General features: G+C 37.3%; 1 protein-coding gene across 4 annotated transcripts in view; it reads right to left on the bottom strand.

The window, feature by feature from the left end:
* Positions 1-634: 634 nt before the first annotated feature.
* Positions 635-19,621, bottom strand: part of LOC141328647 (uncharacterized) — a 121,846-nt gene continuing 102,859 nt past the window's right edge. The window contains exons 1-4 of one of the 4 annotated variants that reach the window (XM_073835407.1): positions 9,993-10,057; positions 9,445-9,543; positions 8,455-8,529; positions 6,343-8,137 (exon numbers count right to left, since the gene is read on the bottom strand). In XM_073835407.1, coding sequence (XP_073691508.1) covers positions 6,999-8,137; positions 8,455-8,488 — 1,173 coding nt within the window. In that variant the 5' untranslated portion in view covers positions 8,489-8,529; positions 9,445-9,543; positions 9,993-10,057 and the 3' untranslated portion in view covers positions 6,343-6,998. The other 3 variants (XM_073835408.1, XM_073835405.1, XM_073835409.1) reach the window with 3 other exon arrangements.

Genomic DNA, 19,621 nt, shown 5'->3' with positions numbered 1-19,621 from the left:
CTTAATTGATTAAAACATGCAAAAGCCACTAGAACAGTGTTACCAATTTGTTGACCTTTAAATAGTAATATTTTAATTATAATGTTTCTATTTGCTTTGAATATTTAACAATCGAAATAATGAGATGGAGCTCTCTCCTGCTGACTTACTAGTAGGGATGGGTATTTAATGGTATTACTACTAAATTACTACTAATTTATTTATTTTTTTAACTGAAAAACTCAATGGCTTTAAATTCTGAAATGTAAAAATCTATAGCATATAAACAGATTGAACAAAACTACATTTTTTTTAAGTGAATGCAAAGCATCTTTTTGTAATTGTACCATTATGAAGACATTTTTTAAGGTCTAACAGTAGTATTCTGCCCTCCAAAGGCAAAGTGCAGTAACTACGCCAACACAAACTGAGAAAAATGCCTTTAAAGTTTTTACACCAACATGTTGACACTCTCGTTTCTCTGAAACAGTACACAATTGAACCAGGAGACTTTGTCACAAGACAAAACAGTTGTCGCAAGTCCATTTTAAGCCTTAATTCAGTTTTGACCAAATGTGTAGTTACTGCACTTTGCCTTTCAGGTGAATAATAACCTACAAATGAAATTGAAAAAATAAATGAGACAAAAGCAGAGTGAAGTTTCTCATTTTATTTTACTGTTTGATGATTATATTATATAAACATTATATAAAACCCTTAAGAAAGCATAATGATATCATTTATATCATTTGGGGATGAACTCCATCTTTGAGTTGATCTGAATCTCATCTGCTGGTTTTAAAGATGAACTTAATTCACTGTGAAAACCCACTGTGTCATTTGTAATGTCTGGTTAGAAAAGATTTATCCGGATGATATTTTATAGTTTGGTTCAATATTGTGTCTCATGCGGTGAAGACACAGCATCTACTTATTGTGAATGTTTTTTCTATGACTGCGAAGAGAAGACGAATGATTGAAATACTTCCCACATTCAGTGCAGTGATACGCTTTTTCTCCAGTGTGGATTATCTTGTGTGTCTTCAGGTTTCCTGACTGACTGAATCTCTTGTCACAATATAAACACTTGTACGGTTTCTCTCCAGTGTGGATCCTCTCGTGTCTTTTTAGGTCCCCTGAAGCGCTGAATGCTTTGTCACAATGTGAACACTTGTACGGTTTCTCTCCAGTGTGGGTCCTCTCATGTTTTCTCAGGATTTTCGAATCACTGAATCTCTTGTCACAGTACGAACACTCGTATGGTTTTTCTCCAGTGTGAGTTCTCCAGTGCCGCTTTAAATGTTCAGCTAAAGTAAAAGTCCTCCCGCACTCGAAGCACACGTGATCTCTTGCACCAGTGTGTATTTTCTGATGTGTTTTTGCATTTTCGAGAGTTGAAAAACTCTTTCCACACAAATTACATGAAAACGGCTTCTCCTTTGTATGAACTCTCAGGTGTTTCTTCAGGGCTGAAGCCCACAAAAACGCTTTGCCGCATTGATCACATACATACGGTTTCTCTCCAGCGTGGATGTTCTTGTGTACCTTAAGTTGTGTTGAGTGTGAAAAACTCTTCCCACATTGATCACAACTGAACGGCTTCTCTCCAGTATGAACTCTCACATGTGCCGTAAAGTGTTCTTTTCGTGCAAAACTCTTCCCGCATTGATCACATACATACGGTTTCTCTCCAGTGTGGACTAACTTGTGCTTTTTCAAGTCTTTTGACCGACCAAATCTCCGGTCGCACTGTGAACACTTGTGAGGTTTCTCTCCAGTGTGGATGTTCATGTGCTCCCTAAGGTTTACCGATTGAGTGAAACTCTTCCCACATTGATCACAAGTGAACGGTTTCTCTCCCGTATGAACTCTAATGTGAACTTTAAGACTATGTTTGTATGCAAAACTCTTTCCGCACTGAGGGCAGGTAAAAGACTTCTTGGCTCCTCTTGTCTTTAAATCTTTCTGTTTGGTTTGAGAGCAACTCAAAGGTTTTTCTCCAGTTTCGACATGATTATTCTCATCAGCTTCACTCAATTCTTCTTTCTCTTCGTTTTCTTCAAACAACTCTGAAATAAAAGTAAAAATGGTTGATTTTCAGTAACTGTCAGTATGTATTTTTTTTATTGAGGATGATTTATTTTATTAATGAAGCATGAAGAATAGACACCAACCTGTTTGTTTTTCAGTATCTTCGGTGTGTTTCATTCTGCAGGGTTCTGGATCTCTCATCTTCTCTCTGTCCTCTTTAGTAAACTCAGTCTTTGCAGATTTCAGCTATTCTTGATTTGATGCTCGTCTGCATTTGTAAACTGATGGGAATATCCCAGCATTTATTGCTGAACTGCTGAATGTGAGATTGTTGTGGGAGCTTCACTGAACATGAATTCCTGTGTGGAAGAACCAGATTCGCCAAAAATCAATAAATCAATTAACTTTGTCATTTTTTAAGTGATCTACACATTTGAGCATTTATTTAAAGTGAAGCAGATGTCCTCCAAATTATATCTTTGAAGAGACCAGAGCATTACAAATACAAAGTGTTGTCTCTTTGTAAATCATTACATGACTATATCAAAAGTAACAGCGTCAACACAAAGAGCACATTATTGTAAAATGCTCATTCAATAACACTGCAAAAAAAGCTTTTCTTACTTAGATTTTTTGTCTTGTTTCCAGCCTAAATATCTTAAAAGTCTTAAATCAAGAAGGATTTTCTAGACAAGTAAAAACTATTTTCTTGTTTTCAGAAAAAAGTCCAAATGAAGTGTGTTTTTGCTTGAAACAAGCTAAATAATCTGCCGATGGGGTAAGCAAAAAAAATCTTAATTCAAACACAAAACAAAATTTCCATACCCCAATTGCCAGATTATTTAGCTTGTTTCAAGCAAAAACGCAAGACAATTTTAAGAATTTTTGTAGATATTTTGGCTGGAAACAAGACAAAAAAAACCTAAGTAAGAAAAGCATTTTTTGCAGTGTAACTCACACATTCTATGCATTTCTGTTTTATATGTACAGAAATTAAAACTTTAAACAGAAAGAGTACCACAAAGCAAATTTGGTAACACCTTCTATGAAGCTCCCATTTATAATATATTATACGGGTATTTCTAAGGCATTATAATGAATGCATAATGCATTATAAAAAACCTTATAATATGTTATATCATCTCAGCAACAATTATAATACTTGAGTATTTGAGGTTATAACTTTTAAGATTAGGTCTATAGTCTTTTTACTATAAGCTTAACCTTTCCACGTCAACTAACACTCCTTAGAGTATTAGTAGACTTAGGTTAAGGTTAGGCTAGGTAGAAGGTTCATACTTGCAAAGTTACTTATAATATAATAGTTAGAATTTTGGGGAAACATCAACATTTAGTGTAGTTTAGTGTAGCATATATTTAGTGCACTACTACTAATAATTACTGCTAGCTGACATGGAGTTGCAGAGTTACTTATCAAACGCTTTCTAAAGGGTACCATCAAAATAATCAAACTGATAACACAAATCTGTCATTTTACACATTCAATTAAAACCGCCAAGGCGCATTGTAGCTGGATATTATACCATAGAATGCTTTAATTGGACAAAGATAACTTTTGTATGCTGTGGCTAGAAATTGTAGACGTCCCTTAAGCGACAAGAGCAATTATCCAGCGAATATCGAACCTAAAACTAAATTTTTTGCGATATAAATAGCGACTATAACAACTTTGAAATGTCTAAGATAGATCTCGAAAGAAAAAAAAAAAGCGCAGAAGCAATAGCCTAATACTGATATCGGTTCGTGAGCATTTCCATCACGAGACCTTCAGTAACAACAACATTATCAGTCCAAACATCTATTCTAAACAATCATTCAGACGAGCAGAGACGAACACAAACACTCTCTCCGTCTGTTGTCTGCTGTTATAAGTGTACAAACTGCACTCGATGAAAACAAGGCAGAAACAACCGCATATATTGTTGCATGAACTAACTGTGTAAAATGTGTTTCATGTTTATGTAAATATACCGTGAATTGCTCACCCCGATGACTCGCGGAGGGACGGATAGAGAGAACGGCTCCACGTCCAGTTATTTTTTTTTTATTTTTTATTTTTTTTTGGAAATGAAAGGGATTCCCTACGGTGGCCGAGAGAGCTCAATGCGCTGCAACTTAAGAAACACATGCAAATAGACAAAGCACCAAGAATCCGTTCTTCGTATACGTGTATTACTCAGGCACCTGCATTTTATTGTTGACGATTTGATATGATCCAGAATTGTTAGGCTCTAGCTCATCAGGATGAGTTAGCTAGGTCCGTCAGTTCAAACATGGCTAGTTTGTATTGTTTTTTTCTTCTTTTTTTGTGTGTGAAGATAATAAAACTGTCCCAATCACAGTTTTTTTTTCCTCACAAGAGTTTTGTTAAGCAAGGAAAATATATAGAGAAATCATTTAAAACCGATTTTGAACTTTAGTTGTTAAATACTGTGTGAATCTATAATAATAGACACGACCAGATTATTCCTGAAGTAATAATTTTCTCGTTCTTTTAATACAGTCACACGCACAAGTACAGTTTATTAATTTGAGTCCTTAATTTGAACAATAAGCTTTAAAAAAAGCTTTTAATCTCATAATGCTTTTAAGACATTTTCATTTAAGATGTCAGATATAGCACATCTACCTTAAAAATAGGTGAACTGCTAATATCTTGACATTGAAAAAAATGCAAAACATACACAAATACTACAAATCATGAAAAATAATTGATAGTCATTTTTTTTTTTTTAAGTAATTGTATTTATCTGTTACAACTTTTAGGTCATATTTCTTATTTGGCTGTTTCTTTTATCTTCATTACACGATGTAATTACAGGCATAGATTAAAAATGCTGAAGATGTTTTTTTGTGGTGTACTTTCATCAGTGTCCCTGCAAATCTGCACAATCACTATAAACTGACAGAGATTGACCTCATTCTTTTGTCTCTATACGAGAGAAGACCTTTAAATAGATGGGCGAACATAATCGCATTTGCAATAAACACGAAGTTTGGATTGTCTATTATTTAAATGAAACAGTTAATATAACTGGGTATCTGGATTTTTTTTTTTTTTTTTTTAAGACCAGCACTTAACATTTTAGTCTTTAAAAATAATTAAAGGAACCGTATGTAGGATTGTGGCCCAAACTGGTACTGCAATCACTTTCAAAATACTGTAGAACGGTGTATCCCCTCCTGCTCCCCCCTGACTCGAGGTTGCCAGCTAAGCTGCAGGAACGTAGGCTGCTACAAGGAGCTTCTAATGGCAAGTCCTACACAGTAATTTTTTTTCTTCTGTTAATAATGTTTATGCTTCACGAGAGATGTTTTGCGAAGTGATTATGTATCGCAAAAATTTACTAATGGCGATTAGCCAAATATTTCGTACATATGTATTGTAATACAACATTTCAGTCGGAAGATTGTTTTCATACCCTGCTAATGGTGTGATATAAAGCTTTTTATGAATGCATTTAGCACGGGCGACCGTGGAAAATCCACTGTGTTCGGAAGCAAAGTTAGCCAAACATAGATGAATCTTACCTGTCCAGGAGAAAATTAGCAACGTTGGCGTCTTGTCTTCAAATTCTTCTCCGTTTTCAGCCGTCTCCATCATTCAAATGCATCTCCTATACCAATCCTTGTTTTATTTCGGACTTTGTCACGACGTATTTCGGATTCATAACGAGGTCTTTTAGGTTTCCTAACTTTATGCATGTTTTATCCGACACGTTCTTAGCAGCAGCTGTAACTAACTAGAGCAGAGCTGGCAACCCAGATGACGAAACTTTACTTACTTTGTGATTAGTCGATAGCTGGAGGGTGGAGCCTCAGACCAAAACACAAAATGACAACAATAACATCAGTTGAGGGCTGCAACTGTCACATGTAAATTACAATTTCCTGGCCGGACCACTGTTGTCAGTGATATAAGTATTTGAAAGGAACATGATTTCTTAATGTCTAGTGACATGTCAGGGCCGTTTTATGATTAACTGAAATAAATGTCTAACAAACGGTTCCTTTAAGAAAATGGATGAGCGAAAAGTATCAATTATTATATTAATTTAAATTATTTGCAATCGGTTATTATATTAAATAACACATACATATAGTGTTTTGACGGTTTAGATATGTATACCCAGGTGAAAAAATAAATAAAACTTAAATGCATAGCATGTAAATGCATGTAGCCAGATGGTGAAGAGAAGAAAAAGGAAACAAAATTACAACGTCAAAATACAACACAATGTCATTGCACACACCTGTCATGAGGGTCTCTGTCATGCTACGGTGGAAATGAATGGATGAAGAAGATGAAGATAATGCCGATACTCTTTATTAATCCACAAGTGGGTAAAAAAACAGTCTGTGAAACAAAATGGTATAAAATGACAAACAATGTAAAGACGTGTGGTTCCTCCAAATAGATTATATTTTACTGCTTGATTGTGTCACATTTGGTGAGAAGTCAAGTCACCGGACAATAGTGTTTAAGTAAACAGGACAATAGTGTTTAAGTAACGTATTATTGTAAACAATCAATTTTCAGTTAAAGGCAGTTCATCAATGAATTCAGTGATATCATCGTCAGTTCAGCTCAAGTAGTATACGATATCGCTGGAAAGTGTCCCCAACTAAGCAAGCCAGAGGCGACAGCAGCAAGGAACCAAAACTCGACAGGTGACAGAAATGGAGAAAAACCTTGTGAGAAACCAGGCTCAGTCGGGGGACCAGTTCTCCTCTGGCCAGATGAAACCAACAGTTTGTACCAATGTCCGATTGTAGAGAACTCATCAGGATCCTGTGGTGTAGCACCGATGGCCGTCTAGTTGACGAGGTCTTCATTGATGATCCGTCTCTGGAGCTCATCTGGTTGACATTCAGGGCTATATGAGTCATCTCCAGGTGGTGATCCATGATCTGGAGTGGGTACGGAAGGCATCATCAGACCTGAAAGTACTGGATCTGAAGATGATCTACTTGCTGTGATTGTTTTTTGTATGTTTGTTTAGAGCAGATAGTTGAATGAAACACTTCCCACATTCAGTGCAGTGATACGGTTTCTCTCCCGTGTGGATCCTCTCATGTTTTTTCAGAGTTGATGACTGACTAAATCTTTTGTCACAGTGTGAACACTTATAAGGTTTCTCTCCAGTGTGGGTCCTCTCATGTGATTTCAGAGCTGATGAATAACTGAATCTCTTGTCGCAGTGTGAACACTCATAGGGTTTTTCTCTAGTGTGGATCCTCTCATGTATTTTCAGGTCTCCTGAATGACTGAATCTCTTGTCGCAGTGTGAACACTTATAAGGTTTCTCTCCAGTGTGGATCCTCTCATGTGCTTTCAGAGCTGATGAATAACTGAATCTCTTGTCGCAGTGTGAACACTCATAAGGTTTCTCTCCAGTGTGGATCCTCTCATGTGCTTTCAGGACTCCTGAATTACTGAATCTCTTGTCGCAGTGTGAACACTCATAAGGTTTCACTCCAGTGTGGGTCCTCTCATGTTTTTTCAGGACTCCTGAATTACTGAATCTCTTGTCGCAGTGTGAACACTCATAAGGTTTCTCTCCAGTGTGAATCCTCTCATGTATTTTTAAACTGCTCATCAAAGTAAAAGTCTTTTCACACTCAAAGCACATGTAGTCTCTCACACCAGTGTGTATTTTCTGATGTGCTTTCAAATTGGTTAGGCATGAAAAACTCTTTCCACACAAATCACATGAATGTGTCTTCTCCTTTGTATGAACTCTCAGGTGCTTCTTCAGGTATGAAGCTCTTCGAAATGTTTTGCTGCATTGATCACATGAGAACAGCTTCTCTCCGGTGTGGATGCTCATGTGATATTTAAGGGCTGATGATTGAGTGAAACTCTTCCCACATTGATCACATGTAAACGGTTTCTCTCCAGTGTGAATTATCATGTGACGCTCAAGGTTATGTTTGTTTGAGAAACTCTTTCCACACTGAGTGCAGGTGAAACATTTATTGGCTCTTATTTTCCTTAAATCTTTCTGTCTTTGAGAGAAACTCAAAGGTTTTTCTTCAGTTTTGACAGGATTTTTCTGCTCAACTTCACTCAGTTCTTCATTCTCCTTGTTTTCTTCAAACAGCTCTGAAATAATAGAAATGATTGATTTTCAGTAACTTGTGGAAAGCAGACAATTGTTGTAACACATTTTTGGTCATTTTGATGTATTTTTGTACATTATATGTCCCTGAGACTCTCCATGAATGATGTACATTGATCTTCCAATTATTCAAATTTTTTAAACATTATAGGCACAACTCCAATGTTTCTATTGACAGAACTATTAAATGTTTTCTCATCTACTAATGTTGTTATTGAAAAACTATTACAACAAATTTAAATCTACTTGAAGCTTTATAAGCTTCAGCCTCATTAATGAAGAATGAAGAATAAACACCAACCTGTTTGCTCTTCAGTATCCTCAGTGTGTTTCATTCTGCAGGGTTTGTGGAAGCAGCTTCACTGAACATGAATTTCTGTGTTGGCAAAAATATCAATAAATCAGTTACTTTTGTAACAAATATTAACATTTCTATCTACATTTTCTCATTCTTCCCCTCATGCATTCAAATACATGTTTAAAAATACAGACACAAAATAATCCAAGTCCAAATAATAATAACAGTAAAAATGAAAAACAAAAGCCTAAAAACTGAAATGTGATGACACCCATCTTCATTAGATAAGTAACTACACACTAGAGCACATCATATAGAAATAAGGTTTCATTTCCTAATTATCTAGAGCAATAAAATAAATTATGTTATGTTATAGTTTTATATACCACAAAGCAACATTTTAATATTTCCAGTCTACAGTATAAGTCTTTTCATATTCATTCATGTATAGATTTGAAATGTCCCACGTGACACAATTTAAAGTATAGCAGTATCTGTTTTTAATTTTAAACATTTAAAAATCCGAAATTAAAGTTAATTTGGGTTTGGTATTAATCGGATGTTATTTTATTTGGCCTTTGTTACATAGAGTCAACAGTCGAACAAAGATATCGATATCACTGTTAGTTTTGACAATTGAGTGTTTTATTTCTTGGCGTTGTGCATTTAAAATCTTTAAGGCACTGCAATAATCACTTGATTATCTTTTACAAATGATGTAGTTTACATTCTGTAAGTCAGTCTGGCCATTAGCATTCATTTCCCACTAAACTCCAAATAACGAAACTGTTATTTACACGAACACACAAAAACACATCATGACTCGGAACAGAATGAACTTGGCATGTTGTCTTCACATGCTTTTTATGCGATGTTCTAAGGGTTCGTTCAACTCACAAACAGCAATGTAGGCTACTCAATGAAAACAACACATAAATGAACTTGTGTAAAATGTGTTTCATGTTTATATGTGAAATATCATGAATTGCTCACCTTTCCTCAGAAAACTCGACGACTGCGTCCACAAGTCTTTGATAAGTTGTTGGACTTTCAAAGGGTCCAATGCATGTTCAAAAATGGTCTGGAGTCAATCTATCAAAGTTTAAGAGTTTTGTTCAAGCTCAGCAATAGGAGAAACCAAGAGTAACGTATACAGCGCTGGATAAGCTCAGTTCTTCTAAACTCTCTTTCAGAGACACTTCCTTATATACCACAGTTGTTTACATATCTGACTACTTCCGTGCATCTTCTCTTGACTGCTGGCGTCTAAAGCAGATGTTTCGTCCGAGCACACACACACACAGCTCATCCATCCTGTTACTCTCAAAACTCTCTGCCTTATCTATGCACACATATAGAACAACCGGATATGTGGTCTCAGCAGCCTGCAGCACTTCTCTACATTGTGCACATAATATGACAGCTAACCCTTCAGACAGTTTCACAGTAATTAACACTTTATAGTTTAATTATGAAAGCCTTCTTAAGCAATGGAAAACATGTAAAACATATTTCAACTGAAAAATACCACAAAGTCCTACATTTACACACAAGCTGCCAAACCATTTGTTTCTTGGCTCTTCTTCTTCTTCTTCTTCTTCTTCTTTGGTGTTTATTGGCGGTTGGCAAACCAGCTTATAGGTGCATTACCGCCACCGACTGGACTGGAGTGTGGACAGGGTACATGCTTAAAGGAAGAAAACCCAAAAAAAAAAAAAAAAAAAAAAAAATTAAATTATTTTACTTAACTTTGTTTCTTTAATAAACTTAATAATAATATCATATATATTTTTTCCCTTTAAAATGCCAATTATAGAAAAATCTTTATGCTCAGCTTTGATTAGTGACTGAATAAAATTATGTCTCTCATTGTTATATTTTCGGCAGTGGAGTATTACATGTTCAACTGTCTCTTGCTGACTACAGTGATTACATTCCCCTGTTGGGTGCTTGCCAATTTTGAATAATGTACTATTCAATCCTGTGTGACCTATTCTCAGACGGGTTATTATATTCTCTTCATTTCTGTTCCTGCTCTCTCTTCTCCCAGCACCAACTTGTGGTTGAATATTATATAAGTGTCTTCCTGTGTCAATATCATCCCAGTGTACCTGCCAAATCGACTGTGCATATTTCCTAATAAACACTTTGGCTTCGGTTTTACATAATGGAACTTTTAAATTTATTTGCTTTAGGGCTCTTCTTCTTCTTGTTCTTCTTCTTTAAGTTTATTGGCGGTTGGCATCCAACATGGTGCATTACCGCCACCAACTGTTGTGGATGTGTAGTATCAGTGGGCACTTAGACGTTTTATGGCAGGAGTTTACTACATAAACAAACCTGCGTGACCATAGTAACCCAGGATTAGATAGGTTTATTAATATTTTATTTTGAGTTAACAAATGATTGAATCAATTATTATAGAAATTAATACAATGTTAAATTATTATATTAACAGTAGGCGATGCTGTCTGTGCGCGATGTAGACAGCATTCAAAAGTTTATCATGAATAAATATTACAAAGTAGGGCCTACATCAAATAAAATAGCCCTACAATCAATATTTATGCATCCCACATTCATGTCCATTAACTGATCCTAATTTTTTTTCCGTAATATTGTATAATTTGTTTATATTCATTTATATTCGTTATTTTTCCTTTTATTTCAATCTCTTTACTGAACGTTCTTAATGTAAATGATAGGGCCTACTGTAAATGCTGGACATGCCAGTAAAGCTTTGATTATGCTATATGATGGGATTTTTACTGGAATGCAGTTTATAGGTTGAATTTAACATATATTTCATTTTATTTCGTCTAATTATTACCAAGATAACCTATATAAATAGTGTTTCATTGACGAGTGAATCATTCACGTAGTTTCATTTGTAAATCGTTTATAGTCACACAGAAATAAATACAATCATAAAAAGAAAACTGTATTGGCATAATTGTCGTTCACAATATTTGCTAACACAGGCCTATAGCCTACACAACGATAGGCTCCTCAAGGATACGCTTTTAGATAAAGCGATACACAATAAATAAAAAAAATAGCTCTAAGTCACTTATCATTTATTATTATTATTATTATTAGGCTATTATTATTTTAATAACTGGTTAGGGCTATATTTTTTCACGCCTGACAATTGTAGCTACCAATTAAGTTTTGACTTTATGATTGCATTTACACCCGTGTGTGACGATAAATGAAAATGTTTTTATTTATAAATGAAACTAGGCTATGTGAATGATTCATTCCTCAGTGAAACACAATAGTATTATTTAGTCTAGTCTATATAGACGAAATAAAATAAAATATATGTTCAATTCAAACTTTAAACTACGGTAAAAATCAGTCATAGCATATGTCAAGCATAACATTTCCACATAAAGATAGCAAAATTAGGGGTAAAAACGAATATAAACGAAAATTAAAAAATATACAATAATAATAGGAATCGCTACTACTAGCCTACTACTGCTAATAATAATAATTATTATTATTAATAATTATAATACGGAAAAAAGACGTGATTTGATTTGAAAAAATAAATGATTTCCAAATGAAACTACTTGAATAATTCACTCTTCAGTGAAACACTATATTTGTCTATTAATTAGACTAAATAAATTACAATATATGGTAAATTCAACCTTTAAACTGCATTCCAGTGAAAACCCCAGTCATACCTTACAGTAGCCTATCATTAAGAACATTAAGAGATCGAAATAAAGGGGAAAATAACGAATATAAACGAATAATACAAATATTACGTAAAAAATAGGATCAGTTAATGGACAAGAATGTAGGATGCATAAAGTATTTTTTGTAGGGCTATTTTATTTGATGTACTTTTTAATATTTATTCATGATAAACTTTTGAATGCTGTCTACATCGCGCACAGACAGCATTGCCTATTGTTAATATAATAATTTTTGTATTGTGTTAATTTCTATAATAATTGATACAATCATTTGTTAACTCAGAATAAAATAGTAATAAACCTATCTAATCCTGGGTTACTATGGTCACGCAGGTTTGTTTATGTAGTAAACTCCTGGCCACGAGAAATGGATCTCGTTCCCTCATTATCGCATCTCGTGGCCACGACAAACATAAGTGAACCGAAGGTGTCCCCTGGCGGGCACCGTAATACACACACACACACACACACACACACACACACACACATATATATATATATATATATATATATAACTTTTAAATTCTTTCATATAATCTAGTTGACTTTAGAAATGTCATAACATGCTTCCATATGATGGTTTAACTGCAGAAAAGGAAAGCAAATCTTCTACTGCTAGTCCAGAGTATCCTAACGCTTTGACACTATCTAGCAGGACTTCCCTCTCAGCATTATACGCTGGGCATTCTATTAAAACATGCATCACAGTTTCTGCTTGATTGCATGATGACCATTGACCATTATTATGTTTCCCTATAATGTTGAGATTATAATTAAGGTTAGTGTGACCTGTTCTCAGTCTTGTGATTATTGTCCCCCCCCCCCTGCTCCAGTTACCCTGTCTTTTTGAAGGTACTTGTTGCTGAATCTTATGAAGGAACCTCCCCTTTGAGTTTGTATGCCATTGTTTTTGCCATAAATTGTTTACTTTAGCTTTCATTATAGTTTTAATTTCATTTCTACTTAATGGGACGTCTAGCTGACTTGAATTCAAACTAAGGGCTTTTTTGGCCAGGCAGTCCACAACTTCATTGCCACCCACTTCTGCATGTGCTGGAACCCTAATAAAACACACAGATGTATTCCTATGACTCAGTCTATATAGGCTCTGTAAAATTTCATACACTAAGTCAAGTCTACATGAAGATTGGAGGTTTAAAATACTGACCAATGCTGCCATAGAATCTGAACAGACAACAAACTTATTTGGCTTAAAATCTTCTATCTGTGTTAATGCTAATGAAATAGCTAAAAGTTCGACAGAATAAACGGCTAAATGATCTGGGGCCTCATTTATAAAGACTTGCATAGAAACCATCCTTGATTTTATCTAAGAACTTTTCTGATTTGATCGTAAGAGCGATTCAGAGAAAACGAACGTACGCACGAAATCCATGCGTACGCCAGCCATTCGGTTATAAATCACAAATGATCGTGGAATTGTGTGCAGCTGAATGTTCCGCCGTCGAAACGCCCCTGCTTAATTAATTAACATATAAAATGAGCTCATTCCTAAAGCAAAAACTCTGTGACAATGGCAAGTAAAAAGGAGCGCAAGAAATCAAATTATAGTGAGGCTGAAATTGACGTTTTGTTGATGGAGCTACAGATGCGTGGAAAGGTGTTATTTGGAAGTTTGTCTGGTGGCGTCACTACCAAGTCAAAGTATGTGGCCTGGCAAGCGGTTACCCAGGCTGTAAATGAGGTTGGGGGAAAACAAAGGACCCTGCCAGAGGTGAAGAAAAAATGGGCTGATTTGAAATTGCAATCAAATAAACGCATCGCGGCGCATATGGCCAAAGTGAGGCTTACTGGAGGTGGTGGACCCACATCCAAACTGAGTCCGGAGGATGAGAGAATATGCGCAATCATTGGAGAGGGGGCCGTAAAGGGAATATATGAGGAGGGCGACACCGACCTTTTGTCTGCAGAAGGTTCAGAAGGTATGTGTTTGGTTCAAATGAAGTGTCTTAATTGAATAATGAATCTTCAAACATTGTTATAATTCAATATGTTTATTTATTTAGACGAAGGGTCTTTACAGAGACGAGCTGGACATTGCAGTCGGACTGCCTCCCTAACAGCAGCTGCACCTGCAATATCCGCACCAGAGGCCGCATCTTCATCACACTCAAGACCTCTGCGACCACCAGCCGCTTCATCCCCATCCCATCGTGAGCGTCTCCGACCCTCAACTTCCTCTTCCACCCGTGGTAGAGTTTTATCTGAGGCAGTCCTACAGACACAAAGGGATTTAAACCAGTCTGTTAGTGAGGTGGTTACCGAGCTTCGTCAAGTCCGGCATGCTCTGGTTGAAATGAATCAAACTTTGTCCGCAATTGCGGGTACTTTGAACAAATTGCTTAAATAAAAACCTAAAATGTGAACGTGTGTGTTTATTCTCAGCAAAATGATTTACCTGTTGGTATAATTGGTTAATCACTTCCCGTCTTTTTCTCAGCGCAGTAATGTGCGCGTTATGGTCAGCAGCGAGGGGAGGGTGGTCATCTTCGTCCATGCGCATTTCCTCTTCTAGTAGTTCTATGCCATGGTTTAAACACGTGTTGTGTAGTACACAGCAGGCTAGGATTATCTGGCAAACCTTTTCGGGGTCATATAACAGTCTCCCTCCTGATGCATCCAAACATCGCCACCTTCCCTTCAGCATGCCTATGCTGCGCTCCACTACCGACCGCGCACGAGCATGTACAGTGTTGAAGTGGGCCTCCTCGGCTGTCTCCGTGTGCGCAATCGGGGTGAGCAGCCATGTCTTTAGAGGATAACCTCGGTCTCCTGTTGTCGTAGAAATTATTAATTTTACCGTATGCTCCCTGAAAAAAAAAAAAATAAATTGGGCAAAAGTTTTTAAAAAGGGTTTACCGAGAAGCCAGCCGTCTCTGCCCGCTCCGGCCTCCAGTCGATTTCCAACACTGCAATTACGCACGATGAAAGAATCGTGCGTTGACCCTGGCCAGAGCGCAACAGCATTTAGGATTGCCATACGCGCATCACAAATGAGCTGCACATTTATGGAGTGGAAGTTTTTCCTGTTGACATACATGTACTCGTTCACATGTGGAGCTCGTATGGCAACATGGGTGCAGTCTATCGCACCAATTACGTTTGGGAACCCTGTTTTACGCAGGAAATCCTGCCTCACTTCTCGCTGTTCCTGGGCACTATATGGGAATCGAATTAATTGCGGACATAGGCCAATAATTCCGCGAAGAACATCAGGCAATATTCTGCTAAATGTTGATTGGGATATTCCCGACCTGTCTCCAATTTCTCTTTGGAACGTTCCTGTGGCCAGGAACCCAAGAACAGACAAAACCTGCACCTGAACGGGTATGGCCTGGTTGCGTCGGGTGCGTCTCTGTAGATGAGGGCCCATTTGAGCACAAAGCTCTAACAAAGCCCTTCTCGGCAAGCGGTACCTGCTTATCAGCCATGTGTCATCATGTGCCCAAAAGTCTGCGCGGTCACGAAAAACTCTTTCTCTCCGTATTGCACGGTTGGCAATATCCTCTAACAAGACCAATGCCGCCATGTCTCCTACTAAAACCCAACCCACCATGACAGTTTTTTATAGCCTACAAAATAATTTACACCTGTGGAATTAAATGTATGATAATCGTACTATAATATGAATCAACTGCCTATTGATTTGATTGTATTAATTCTGTAATTGATGAACATGACGATAAAACATTATTAAAAATAGGTTTAAAGTATTGGAAGGGTGTTTATGCTTATATCAGCCAAATCTTAATCATATTTCAGTGAAAGAGGCAAGATTGTCTTTTTTATCTGAAATTCCTTGCCCGTGCGTTGAACTATCTGCAATACCAGGCATTACCACAAGGAAACGGTCGTACGCCAAGCTGGAATCTGACGTGGAGATAAGTACTTTTCCACGTCAAAGACGGTTTTTATAAATCTGTACTTTGACGTGGATTTGATCGTACGAACACTCTAAGATCAAATCAGTGCGTAAGAAAGTTTTATAAATGAGGCCCCTGGAGTTCTTTGTTTAATTGAAATTTCAAACTCTGGGTTATAAACTGCTGCTCCTGTCTTTCCTGTATGTGGGTCCTTTGAGCCATCTGTATATATTTGCACCATATCATCATACTTATCACTTAAATATTGTTGCACCATATTATTCATCCCACCACACTCTCTACTGTATTTTGATATTTTAGAAAATACCCTGAAATTCCCCCCCCCCAAAAAAAAAAAATTATATATATATATATATATATATATATATATATATATATATATATATATATATAACATGACGAAACTTCACATTTTGTACACACCACACGTTTTATTGTAGTAATACTATGTCATTCCATAACAGACAAATTTTTGCAAAAAAATAAATAAACTGCTCATAACTTAAATATACTCTGTACAAACCAATATTATTTAAGAAACAAATATTTTAAATTATTAAGAATAATATACAAATAAAATATAGAATAAATCACACAAAAGAAAATTAAATTATTTCACTGCAGAACAGAAAACACAAACTGAAACTAAAATCGGACATTTCTGGCCTTTCTAGATGCAAAGTCATCAATAATGGTCTCATCATATGAGATATGCTCCCCTACTGAATGATTAATGCTTATGACAGCAAGGCCAGTGAGCCGTTCCTGAGACATGGTTGACCTCAGGTATGTCTTGATTAACTTCAGTTCGGAAAAGCTCCTCTCTGCTTGAGCCACAGTCACTGGCAGGGTAAGTGCAATCCTGAGAGCAGTCCAAAAGTTGGGGTAGATCTCAGATAGATCCGTATCGTGCATGAAAGTGATAAGCTCAAGGAGGCTCATGGTTTTTGATGGCAGGTGAGGGAAGTTCTTGATTTCCTGCAAAAGCTCTCTACTGTCCAAATCAGAATGCCCTTCGAAGTGCAGTGTGGTACCTAGTGCATTGCACTGCTCTGCCAGCTCCTCATCTGCAAGACTAGGGAAATTGGTCAAAACCCCAAATTTGTTTTCCTCATTTTCCAATGTGGTAAATCTCTCCGCGATGGCTGACAGGGCTGCATCAAGAACAACATTGAAGAATCCAATCTCCAACTTCCTAAGGGCATCACTGAAAGTCTCATCATGTGATTCATATGAGAAGTGGCGCTTTGTGGACCTCAGCCTTTTTTGTTTCAAAACAGCTACCACATTCATTTCTTCACAAATGTCTTTGGCCGCCATCTGTGCAGTCACAAAGCCACTTGCCCTGTAGCTCTGGAGACCTTGCTCGGTCTTCTTCAAAAGATTGACAGCTAGGTCGACATGCATATTTGGAGACTGCATGAGTTTGCTGGCATGCTGTAATGCAGATAGCATGTCATCCCAAACAACCATGCAGATGCTGAAGCGGTACGACCCCACCTCCTCAGACAAAGACTGGGCCTCAGCCTTTATAGCAGGGTCTTTGGTGTTATCTCTCACCTCAATTAAAGCCTCTCTCACGGTTGAGCTAAATCATGGGCTCAACGCTCTTGACCTTGCTCTCCCACCTTGTTTCTGCCCACATCTTTAAGGCGATGCTCACATGGTTCTTCAGAATGGACCATCTTTGGGAGGAGGCTGAAAATAATGTGTTTTATAATAGCTCATAGCATCCACAGATCCCTTAGCAGCATCACACACAACTAAATTTAATGTATGTGCCCCACTTGGCACAAACAGAGCTCTGGGATTCTTTTCTAAGAGCCTGGCTTGAACTCCCTTATTTTTGCCCTTCATGTTTGCCCCGTTGTCATATGATTGTCCTCTGCAGTCGTCAAAAGGACTTCCCAACTCCTCAAGTCTTGTCAGGATCATGGATGCCAAGTGCTGCCCTGTGGACTCCTCTGCCTTCAAAAATCCCATAAAATGTTCCCTGATATGTCTTCTCCATCAGTGACACCACTCTAATGACCACTGACAACTGTTCTATGTGGCTTATATCTGGAGTGCAGTCCGGAATTATTGAAATAAATCTTTGCCTGCTTGATGTGATTTTGCTGCTTAACAAATCAATCAGCTCATTCTGCACATGATGCCCTAGGTAGCTGTTGTGACTTGCTGTTCCTCTTTCGACACGGTTAAGGTGATCTTTCATATTGGGATCAAACTTGGCCATAAGTTCGACCTCTTTGAGAAAATTCCCATTTGATGGTGTGAACAGTGTTTCTGTGTGTCCCCTTAGAGCCAAATTTCGAACCGCCAGTGACTGTAGAATAGCAGTGAGACGCGTCAGCACTGCTCTCCATCTCACCCTCTCAGCCTCAAGTAGTGCCTCCTCCTGCTTATCAATAGTTTGTCCACTTCTTAACCTCACTGCCAGTTCCTTCCTTGCTTTCATACAATTGAGATGTTCTGGACTGTTTTCATGTGATGTGAGGTGAGTGCTCGCATGTTTCCAATTTGCCATTCCTGAAATTGTTAAATAAATGTTCCTCTTGGAAAACAATTTGCAGCAGAAGCAAAAGAGGCTGTTGTTCTTCATGGAATATATCAGCCAACTTCTTGCCATCTTTTCACCACTAACTAATGTCTTTTTAAGACATTGGTGATGGCAACTTCGTCCATCACTCTCATTCCTCTGGAAAACAAAGTCAGTTGGCAACCTACTTGGTCCTCTGCGAACTGGCTCAGTCCGAATCCTGTCAGTCAGAAGTGAGGGCCAGTTAGCAGGGTCAGTTGACAGAGGCTCATCCTCAGCAGTGGGGCTGAGTGGGGGTTCAGCTCCAGGCAACATAGTGGCACATTACTAAAAAACATAGCAGTGGAACATAACACATAGGCATATTCAGAAATGATCAAAAATGTTAAAACTACATTAAATTGTAGTTGTCTTGCAGCCTAGGCATACCCCCTTCACACACACATACACACACACAGTGAGAGAGAGAGAGAGAGAGAGAGAGAGAGAGAGAGATGCAAAAACCCACCTGCAGGCTTATGCTGGGTAATAGTAGAAGCAAAGATGTCTTCATCCTCAATATTAGATGTTTGTAGAGACATATGACTTGCTGAGGACACAGATGGTAGCTCATCCTGAAGAGCAGAGTCCTGTGTAATGGGGGAGGTAGGTGGCTCATCCTGACAAGTGGCAGAAGGTGCTCCAAAATATTTAAGAAGTGCCCCTAAAACAGGACGCAGTTAAAATTGACATCAAAAGACTGTTGGCTACAATATTACGTTTAAAAATTGCGAATTTAAATAAACATGCCCTAACATGTATACAATATAATCTAATCTAATGGAGGAACAATTAGCTCCTTGGTTAATTTACTGCCTCAAATTATATGCTTTGTCACGTAACAGAGTTATAGCAAATGGAAAATGTTTGTTTTTTACACTATCTAAACATATGTAAATTACACTGGTGTAAGGGATTAATTACATATAATTTAGCTCAAAGGGAATCGAATATGATTCAATAGGGAATTTGAACAG

This window comes from Garra rufa, chromosome 1 (genome assembly GCF_049309525.1).
Source record: "Garra rufa chromosome 1, GarRuf1.0, whole genome shotgun sequence".
In the NCBI taxonomy this organism is placed as follows: Eukaryota; Metazoa; Chordata; class Actinopteri; order Cypriniformes; family Cyprinidae; genus Garra; species Garra rufa.
This window is presented reverse-complemented; position numbering and strand designations above follow the sequence as displayed.